General features: G+C 39.0%; 1 protein-coding gene across 2 annotated transcripts in view; it reads left to right on the top strand.

The window, feature by feature from the left end:
- Positions 1-11410, top strand: part of LOC128689634 (protein CASC3) — a 45757-nt gene that overhangs the window by 20525 nt on the left and 13822 nt on the right. For both annotated transcript variants that reach the window (XM_053777995.2, XM_053778003.2), the window contains exons 2-5: positions 1925-2041; positions 3962-4077; positions 4493-4684; positions 11071-11345. In XM_053777995.2, the coding sequence (XP_053633970.1) occupies positions 1925-2041; positions 3962-4077; positions 4493-4684; positions 11071-11345 (700 nt within the window). The remainder of the gene's footprint in view (positions 1-1924; positions 2042-3961; positions 4078-4492; positions 4685-11070; positions 11346-11410) is intronic.

Below are 11410 nucleotides of genomic sequence, written 5' to 3'. Positions count from 1 at the left end.
GACCTGCTCGACTTGCGACCACTCAACTTACGACCGTGTTTTTTATGCCAAATTTCTGGGAAATAAACAACTATTTGTGTTGTACACAGTGTTTATCCTAAACCTTACAGTATAAAATACAGTACTAACAATATAAAAAGTAAAGTAAAATGTGAAATACCAAAATAAAACAATAAAATAAAGTCATTACAAAAATGTTTTGTTGATATTCAGTAGTAAAGTTTGACTTACGACCATTTCAACTTATGACCGGTTTCTCGGAACCGAACTCGGTCGTAAGTTGGATGGTAGGTGTGTATAATATATATATATATATATATATATATATATATATATATATATATATATATATATATATATATATATATATATATATATAATATTTTATATATACGTACATACATTCATACATATATACGTACACTCACATATACATACACACACACATATGTACACACACATACGTACACACATACGTAAGAGAAAGTACAAAGGTTTGCAACAAGGCTAGTCCCAGAGCTCAGGGGAGTGTCGTACGAGGAAAGGTTGAGGGAAATCAGACTGACGGCACTGGAGGACAGAAGGGTCAGGGGAGACATGATAACAACATACAAGATACTGTGGGGAATAGACAAGGTGGACAGAGGTAGGATGTTCCAGAGAGGGGACACAGGGACAAGGGGTCACAACTGGAAGCTGAAGACTCAGACGAGTCACAGGGATGTTGGGAAGTATTTCTTCAGTCATAGAGTTGTCAGGAAGTGGAATAGCTTAGCAAGTGAAGTAGTGGAGGCAGGAACCATACATAGTTTTAAGAAGAGGTATGATACAGCTCAGGAATCAGAGAGAGAGAGAGGACCTAGTAGCAATCAATGAAGAGGCGGGGCCAGGAGCTGAGTCTCGACCCCTGCAACTACAATTAGGTGAGTACATACCTACGTACACATACATATGTCTACATACAGATGCAAAACAATCACAAACAGGCAATCATAACAATGCAAGACAAGCCATGGGGAGTGGAAATCTTTAACTCAAGTACTTTCACACTTCTCAGTGCATCATCAGGAGCTGTGCAATGTTGCAGCAACAGGAAAAAATGAGGGGAAGTTTTTTCAGAATATGGTAGCATGGGTGGCAGAGAGAGAGAGATCCTCGCAGGTGCCGCCCACACAACCACACTCTGAAAAAACTTCCCCTCATTTTCTCCTTTTGCTGCCCTTGCAACATTGCTCAGCTCCTGATGACACATCGAGAAGTGTGAAAGTACTTGAGCTTAAGATTCCACCCCCCGTGGCTTGTCTTGCATATTTTTTTTTTTCCAACAAACCGGGCGTATCCCGCTGAAGCAGGGAGGCCCAAAAAGAAAAACAAAAGTTTCTCTTTTTAAATTTAGTAATCCATACAGGAGAAGGGGTTACTAGCCCCTTGCTCCTGGTATTTTAGTCGCCTCTTACAACACGCATGGCTTACGGAGGAAGAATTCTGTTCCACTTCCCCATGGAGATAAGAGAAAATAAACAAGAACAAGAACTAGAAAGAAAATAGAAGAAAACCCAGAGGGGTGTGTATATATATATACTATATATATGCTTGTACATGTATGTGTAGTGTGACCTAAGTGTAAGTAGAAGTAGCAAGATGTACCTGTAATCTTGCATATTTATGAGACACAAAAGACACCAGCAATCCTGCCATTATGTAAAACAATTACAGGCTTTCGTTTTACACTCACTTGGCAGGATGGTAGTACCTCCCTGGGCGGTTGCTGTCTACCAACCTACTATCTGAATTGTCTTGCATATATTTAATTTATTTTCATCTCTTCAAAATTTGGAGGTGTAATTTTATCATGTTTTTCTAATAATGCTAAAGTTCAAAATTTTCAAACTTGTCTCATAATATATTAATTTTGTCTTTTTAGGGTAGCGATGGAGGTGAGAGTGAATATGAAAGTGCTGATGAGGAAGAGCTTGGAGAAGAGGAGGAGGAGGAAGATGACGAGCTCATTATCATGCCAGATGGGATAGGATTAGGAGAGGTGAGACACACTTTGTGTTTCTACAATTATTAGACTTCATTACACATTTAGTGGCACTCGGAATAGTGAGGAAAAGATATGTCAATTTTAGTTCTTATAGCATTAACCCTGTCGTGTATGCATTTTTTAATCACTTAAGTCAATGTCACTTGCATAAATCTGCATCTTAATCACAGTCCCTTCACATTTGCTGTGATGAGTTTTGACCTAGATATGAGAGAATGGCTGTATGTGGTGGGTGTGCACAGTATTCAAAAGAATCTGCTCCACACAGTGCATGGTTCTAATAGTTAAAAGGGCAATTTCTTATTAGTATGAAATTTGGGTCAGTTTGAGCACTGGAATTTGCCTAAAATAGACTTCAAATTGGGCAAAAATCACAGTTGTGCAAAGTGTTCCCTGAATTATGCCTGCATACAACAAGTTTTTCATTTTTTGTCTTTACCTAGAAAAAGATTCTCTGCGATTTTAGGAGATAATTTTTTAAATCGCAACATTAACAGGACTTAATTTTGAAGGTCATAGTAGTGAAAGCATTACTAGTAAATATAAGTTATTTTAAATGTATGGATCAACTGAATAATAGGTACCCTAACAAAAACAGTCAAATTTTGTTATGTAAAGTTTTGTATTCCATCTTTTTTTAATTTTCATCAGCCCTAAACAAGTATCTTACCCCAACATTTCTAAAATTTATATAATATAAAATAAATTAATTTGTTTAAGCCTTCAAAGAACTTGCATAACTAAACTTGACATATTCTTTAGTGCATTCACGTATCTCATTAACCCTTTGACTGTCAAAGGGCCAAATCCTGAAGTTGCTCCTGGTGTCGCAAAATATTCGAAAAAAAAAAAATTATTTTTTCTTATGAAATGATAGAGAATCTTTTCCCGATTGTAAAGACACCAAAAAAACGAAATTTGATGGAAAACTGACGGAATTACGCTCTCGCGAAGTTAGCGACTTCGGCGATATTTAAAAATCGGCAATTTCGCCCACTTTGAGCCCTATTTTCGGCTAATTCCGTTATTCCAGTCAACCAAACTCATAACTATTTCTTCAGAACTCTATTTTTTCTATCGATTGAGCACAAGAAACTGCCCATTTACCGATTTCAACTACCCAATAACATGGTCAGAAATTTGCAATTTGGCCAATTTCACGAAAATTAAAAAATACGACAATTTCAAAATAAGGTCCAGAATGAACAATGCAGACATTCCTGGCTCTAAAATAAGATTTTCTTTGTTCATCAGTCATGTCTCCAGGTCCCTGTGATATTACTCTTGCTTTTTATTTTGAAATTTTATTCAAACAAAAAATAGAAGATTTACTGTTATGCAGACTACTGCAATACTGTAATAATTGTAAAAATTACATCAACCCATTCATGACTGCGTATTAGAATGGCTATTTGGACATTTATTGGACAATGACATCATTTGTTTACTTTTGAACATCGGCAAAAATCAAACATTTCCTGTACTTTGTGCTCCATTTCCAGGTTCTTTTTATAGTAAAATTAATCAAAATCACCTCCATTTCTATAATATAGTTTCCATTCTATCAAATGAGACCAAGAAAACGAGAATACAACCACACATACTATACGAAAATAGACCACAAAGTCGGCATTTTAATTAAAAAAAACGGTCGGAGTTTTTTTTTTCTCATTATGCACTGCGTGCTCCAGGATTTTTTTTATGTGGTGCACACTGACCACACAGACCCATTCTCTCACATGTGGGCCTACTAGCTTTCTCCTGCCTGATTTGAAGCCGCTAGAATTTATGAGTATATATACGTCAAACACGGTACCTCACAAACGTATATATACGGCCGCGACAGTCAAAGGGTTAAGAATGTTAAATATATTGCCAAGGGCTTTGTATTATATGGCTATATTCTTATTATAGGACAACAAACAGCTGGACGATGATGAAGACCGAAAAAACCCACAATATATCCCAAAGAAAGGAACATTCTATGAGCACGATGACCGAACTGCTGCTGAAGATGATGTAGAGAAACCGTAAGTTTAGTTCTTTTTGTCTTGATTTATTTAATGGGTTGGGGATATTAATAATAATACAGTAATATTGATAAAAGTTGAAGGTGCTTGTTTGAAGTATGATAGCCATGAGCATCCAACAAGACATCTGTTGAATGAGTATTGGTGAATGTGTTTTCTTCGGATCCTTGTAAGGAAATGACTGATGTACAATTTCTGTTTATATTAATTAAGTTTTAATTAGTATCTTAATTAATTATATTAATTAGTATCTTAATTAAGATACTAAGATTGGTCTTACTATCGGCAATAAACATGGTTTGTAATGCTTGTTCTGTTGAAGTGTGAGCAAGATAACATTTATGAAGATTCAGGGGAAACCGTTTAGTTATGGTAGGCAACATGAATGTTAATGTGACAAAATCTTGCATTTCAGGGTCGAGGAGCCAATAGTGAAAAAAGAAACTGGTAAAAAGAAAGTTTGGAAAGAGGATGATAAGTGGAACCACGATAAGTTTAATGAATTTGATCAAGCTCCCAAGAGCCGAGAAGAATTAGTCGCCGTGTATGGTTATGATATCCGAAATGAAGAAGGTCCTCCCAGAGCTCGCCGTAGAAGACGTTATGGGTAAGAAGAGTAGTGATTGGTCTATTCATTAGACACTATCCCTATAAGAAAGAGATACATTAGAAAGTGTCAGTCTTGGTAATAATTTTTGAAATTGAGAATGTGTGTGTGATAAAACCATAAGAAATAAATGAAACTGTTGTACTTTAAACTCAGTACTGTATACAAAGTTTTTGGATGAAATAATATATTGCAACCATTTGGATGTTATCTATGAAAGTTTTTAGTTTGCTCTCTTTCCTTAGTAGAGCATAGCCTTTTTCTTGAGACTCTTCCTCTCCATTCACATACAAGTGCACAAAAGCATTATTTGAGTTAGGAGTGCCTAAAGAGAACCCTGCCTTCAAAATTTATGAATTTATGCCTTCAACCTTTATTTGGCCTTGACTCATAAAATCGTAATGACACGTTTGCAAACAAACCATACCACAGGCGGGGATAGAACCCGCGATCAGAGAGTCTCAAAACTCCAGACCGTCGCGTTAGCCACTGGACCAGCTAGCCACAATAAGATTTGTCCAACTAGGTATATTTCTATACCATAGAAGGAAGGTTAGCATAGGCACCACTGTGACCACAAATGCAAGTTTTTACAGACGAATCTCCAGATAGCGTGGCTGTGACGAGCTCTAGCTCAAGTTCCCTCAAAGCCGTCAACATGGCTCACGAAATCGTAATGACACGATTGCAAACAAACCATACCACGGGCAGGGATAGAACCCGCGATCAGAGAGTCTCAAAACTCCAGACCATTGCGTTAGCCAGTGGACCAGCTAGCACGTGGTATGGTTTGTTTGGACCAGCTAGCCGGTCCAGTGGCTAACGTGATGGTCTGGAGCTTTGAGACTCTCTGATCGCAGGTTCTATCCCCGCCCGGGGTATGGTTTGTTTGCAATCGTGTCGTTACGATTTCGTGAGTCATGTTGCTGGCTTTGAGGGGACTTGAGCTAGAGTTCGTTACGGTCACACTAGCTGGAGATTCGTCTGTAAAAACTTGCATTTGTGGTCACAGTGGTGCCTATGCTAACCTTCCTATGGTGTAGAAATACACCTAGTTGGACGAATCTTATTGTGGCTAGCTGGTCCAGTGCCTAACGCGACGATCTGGAGTTTTGAGACTCTGATCGCGGGTTCTATCCCCGCCCGTGGTATGGTTTATTTGGCCTTCTGAAGATTGTCTAAATGCCTGCTGCTGTTAAGGGGCTAGTAACCCCTGCTCCTGTATAAATTACTAAATTTAGAAAGAGAAACTTTCGTTTTTCTTTTTGGGCCACCCTGCCTTGGTTGCATATGGCCAGTTTGTTGAAAAAAAAAAAATAAGTATTATTGTAAGTAGTAGGTTGGTAGACAGCAACCACCCAGGGAGGTACTACTGTCCTGCAAAGTGAGTGTAAAACGGAAGCCTGTAATTGTTTTACATGATGGTAGGATTGCTGGCGTCCTTTTTTTCTGTCTCATGAGCATGCAAGATTTCAGGTACGTCTTGCTACTTCTACTTACACTTAGGTCACACTACACATACATGTTCTTTCTTTCTTTCAACACACCGGCCATATCCCACCAAGGCAGAGTGGCCCAAAAAGAAAAACGAAAGTTTCTCTTTTAAATTTAGTAATTTATACGGGAGAAGGGGTTACTAGCCCCTTGCTCCCGGCATTTTAGTCACCTCTTACAACACGCATGGCTTATGGAGGAAGAATTCTGTTCCACTTCCCCAAGGAGAACACATACATGTACAAGCATATATATACACACCCCTCTGGGTTTTCTTCTATTTTCTTTCTAGTTCTTGTTCTTGTTTATTTCCTCTTATCTCCACGGGGAAGTGGAACAGAATTCTTCCTCCATAAGCCATGCGTGTTGTAAGAGGCAACTAAGATGCCGGGAGCAAGGGGCTAGTAACCCCTTATTCTGTACAAATTACTAAATTTAGAAAAAGATATTTTCGTTTTTCATTTTGGGCCACCCTGCCTTGGTGGGATACGCCCGGTTTGTTGAAAAAAAAAAATTAGTATTATTACTATGGCATTAGTGAACGGGTAACAAAGGCATGTTTATATGCTATGTAACGTGTTTCTTATGTAAATTTGAAGAAAATGTCTATATTAATCTAAAATAAGACATTTAAGAGTGATTATTATTACATATTGGTATCAAAAGGTTGATGGGTAGGGTCCAGGATGTACATGTTTATAGAGGGGCAACTAATATATCGGATCATTATTTAGTTGTAACTACAGTTAGAGTAAGAGGACGATGGGACAGGAAAATGGCAACAAGTAAGAGATAGGTAAAAGTGTATCAACTAAGGGAGGAGGAAGTTCGAGTGAGATACAACAACTATTGGCAGAAAGGTAGGCTAGTGCAAGTGTGAATAGTGGGAGGAGGGGTTGAAGAGGATTGGAATAGTTTTAAAAATGCAGTATTAGAATGTGGGGCAGAAGTTTGTAGTTATAGGAGGGTGGGGGCAGGAGGAAAGAGGAGTGATTGGCGGAATGATGAAGTAAACGGTGTGATAAAAGAGAAAAAGGTAGCTTATGAGAGGTTTTTACAAAACAGAAGTGTTATAAGAAGAGCAGAGTATATGGAGAGTAAAAGAAAGGTGAAGAGAGTGGTGAGAGAGTGCAAAAGGAGAGCAGATGATAGAGTGGGAGAGGCACTGTCAAGAAATTTTAATGAAAATAAGAAAAAATTTTGGAGCGAGTTAAACAAGTTAAGAAAGCCTAGGGAACGTATGGATTTGTCAGTTAAAAACAGAGTAGGAGAGTAGTAGATGGGGAGATGGAGGTATTGGGTAGATGGCAGGTATTACAAAAAACACCAATTGGTTTTTTTACATTAGGTGTTAGTAATATAAAAGTTCGGGATACATATATACACATTAAAATAAATTAATCTTTAATATTATATAAAAACAACTGTCTTTGGTCTAGAGGTATTTAAAATATATATATATATGTTACAATAATAAATTATTAGCATCTTAAAATAATAATATACAGTGGACCCCCGCTTAACGATCACCTCCAAATGCGACCAATTATGTAAGTGTATTTATGTAAGTGCGTTTGTACGTGTATGTTTGGGGGTCTGAAATGGACTAATCTACTTCACAATATTCCTTATGGGAAAAAATTCGGTCAGTACTGGCACCTGAACATACTACTGGAATGAAAAAACTCCGTGTCTCACATGACACTTATAATGACGCTCTGTGTCCCACACGACACTTATTCGAGTTGTGACGCTCCTTCTCCACCGTGTCACTCGACACCCTTTTCGGCGTGTGATGACGCTCCTTCACAACCGTGTCCCTTGACACCCTTTTCTCTGTGTCACCAGACACTCCAGCTCTCCGTGTCACACAGTTGACCAGCGTAGGCGGTGAGTCCGCAGACATCACCGGTAGTCCTGTAAATACTCTCTAAGGCCGGTAGAAGTACACCGTAAGATGGTCTGGTGAGTACTATCTACCGCCTTCAAGACCAGTTGACACACCGCAAGGAGGTTCAGTTAATCCTGCTTGCAGAACACCATGCTGTAAGCTCACTGTATGCGGCCGTCAAGTAACTGAGGCCAACAGACTCAGTGAGCTGCGGTGAGCGGTTCTTCTAAAATCAGTAGAAGCCAGTAGAATACTCTCTACTGCCAGTACATGTGTACCATTAGGTGTTCTGGTAACTGCTGCTTCGATGCGTACCATGAGGTGTTCAGGTACTTACTGCTGCTAAGGCCAGTAGATGTGTACCGTGAGGTGTTCAGGTACTTACTGCTGCTAAAGCCAGTAGATGTGTACTGTGAGGTGTTCAGGTACCTACTGCTTCTAAAGCCAGTAGATGTGTACCGTGAGGTGTTCAGGTACTTATTGCTGCTAAGGCCGGGTCAGCAGTCCCCACAGTGGGTTTGATGACGTACCCAGTGGTACTGCCGGCCGGCAGGTTAACTATTTAACCACTAGTTTGGCAGGGGGCCGTAACAGCGGGAATATTTTGAGGAACTCTTAAATGTCGACGAAGAAAGGGAGGTGGTAATTTCATGCATTGGCCAGGGATGTATACAATCTTTTAGGAGTGAAGAAGAGCAGGATGTGAGTGTGGGGGAGGTGCGCGAGGCATTATGTAAAATGAAAGGGGATAAAGCAGCTGGAACTGATGAGATAATGACAGAAATGTTAAAAGCAGGAGGGATATAGTCTTAGAGTGGTCGGTATTTTTGTTTAATAAATGTATGGAAGAGGGGAAGGTACCTATGGATTGGCAGAGAGCATGTATAGTTCCTTTATATAAAGGGAATGGAGGACAAAAGCAATTGTAAAAATTATAGAGGAATTAGTTTATGATGGTGAAAGTTTTTCTTTTTCGGGCCACCCTGCCTTGGTGGGAATCGGCCAGTGTGTTAATAAAAAAAAATAATAGTTTACTGAGTATACCAGGAAGAGTGTACAGTAGGGTTATTATTGAAAGAATTAGAGGTAAGACAGAATGTAGGATTGCGGATGAGCAAGGAGGTTTTAGGGTGGGTAGGGGATGTGTAGATCAAGTGTTTACATTGAAGCATATATGTGAACAGTATTTAGATAAAGGTAGGGAAGTTTTCATTACATTTATGGATTTAGAAAAGGCATATGATAGAGTGGATAGGGGAGCAATGTGGCAGATGTTGCAAGTATATGGAATAGGTGGTAAGTTACTAATTGCTGAAAAGAGTTTTTATGAGGATAGTGAGGCTCAGGTTAGGGTGTGGAGAAGAGAGGGAGACTACTTCTCGGTAAAAGTAGGTCTTAGACAGGGATGTGTAATGTCACCCTGGTTGTTTAATATATTTATAGATGGGGTTGTAAAAGAAGTTTATAGGGTGTTTGGGAGAGGGATGGGATTAAATTATGGGGAATCAAATACAAAATGGGAAGTGACACAGTTACTTTTTGCTGGTGATGCTGTGCTTATGGGAGATTCTAAAGAAAAATTGCAAAGGTTAGTGGACGAGTTTGGGAGTGTGTGTAAAGGTAGAAAGTTGAAAGTGAACATAGAAAAGAATAAGGTGATGAGGGTATCAAATGATTTAGATAAAGGAAAATTTGATATCAAATTGGAGAGGAGTATGGAAGAAGTGAATGTTTTCAGATATTTGGGAGTTGACGTGTCAGCGGATAGATTTGAGGGATGAGGTTAATCATAGAATTGATGAAGGAAAAAAAGTGAGTGGTGCATTGAGGTATATGTGGAGACAAAAAAACGTTGTCTATGGAGGCAAAGAAGGGAATGTATGAAAGTGTAGTAGTACCAACACTCTTATATGGGTGTGAAGCTTGGGTGGTAAATGCTGCAGCGAGGAGATGGAGGCAGTGGAGATGTCCTGTCTAAGGGCAATGTGTGGTGTAAATATTATGCAGAAAATTCTGAGTGTGGCAATTAGGAGAAGGTGTGGAGTTAATAAAAGTATTAATCAGAGGGCTGAAGAGGGGTTGTTGAGGTGGTTTGGTCATTTAGAGAGAATGGATCAAAGTAGAATGACATGGAGAGAGTTTAAATCTGTACGGGAAGGAAGGCAAGGTAGGGGTCATCCTTGAAAAGGTTGGAGGGGGGGTAAAGAAGATTTTGTGGGAGATGAGCTAGGACTTCCAGCAAGCGTGCAGGAGCATTTTAGATAGGATTGAATGGAGACGAGTGGTATTTGGGACCTGACGAGCTGTTGGAGTGTGAGCAGGGCAATATTTAGTGAAGGGATTCAGGGAAACCGGTTATTTTTTATAGCTGACTTGAGTCCTGGAAATGGGAAGTACAATGCCTGCACTTTAAAGAAGAGGTTTGGGATATTGGCCATTTGGAGGGATATGTTGTGTATCTTTATACATATATGCTTCTAAACTGTTGTATTCTGGGCACCTCTGCAAAAACTGATTATGTATGAGTGAGGTGAAAGTGTTGAATGATGATGAAAGTATTTTCTTTTTGAGGATTTTCTTTCTTTTTTGGGTCACCGTGCTTCGGTGGGAGACGGCCAACTTGTTAAAAAAAAAAATCAGTATCACGAATGTATGAGCGGCCCAGGTGGATGAGTCTGGTACAAATGATTTCCCAGTGGATGTATGAAACCTGGGGTAAAAATTTGCTGTAAAAAGTGATTGAAATCCGAATTGTACAATATTCAGACTGGTCGAAAACCAGGGTTCCACTGTACTTGAAATACAAGTACTGTGCATTTCAGGCTCTGTTAATACTGAGGAACTAAAGTGTTAAGAGTGATAAGATGAACTAACACAACTATGTGCAGCAAAATTCTTACTGGTTTGTAGTTGCCATAAAAGTGCTTCATAATAAACAACTGGTTTATAGGTGTATTTAATAAAAGTTTTGTGAAATTGTTATTGTTACTTGTGTTCACAGACGTGGCCCTAACAAATACACTCGCAATTGGGAAGATCTGGATGCTTATGCAAAACCTGTCCGTGGAGCTATACGTGGTGGTCCTGGAAGAGGAGGATCCAGGTCCTTGACTGGCAGCCGAAAAACTCTTGATAATGATGAAGAATTCCCGGCACTGAATTCTTCACAGTACAAAAAACATGAAGATGACAAATATATCGAAGAATGTAGCAAGTTTGAATCTCATTCTCCACGTGAAGAGCCACTAGGAACAATTATGGACAATTTGCATGCAGGTTAGGCTCACTATTTTTTAAATAGTATTTAGTATTTTAAATTGTACGATAATTTTGTGTATGAG

The sequence above is a fragment of the Cherax quadricarinatus genome, chromosome 1, assembly GCF_038502225.1.
Source record: "Cherax quadricarinatus isolate ZL_2023a chromosome 1, ASM3850222v1, whole genome shotgun sequence".
In the NCBI taxonomy this organism is placed as follows: domain Eukaryota; kingdom Metazoa; phylum Arthropoda; class Malacostraca; order Decapoda; family Parastacidae; genus Cherax; species Cherax quadricarinatus.
The sequence above is the reverse complement of the archived record's forward strand: the minus strand, read 5'-3'. Positions and strand labels throughout refer to the sequence as shown.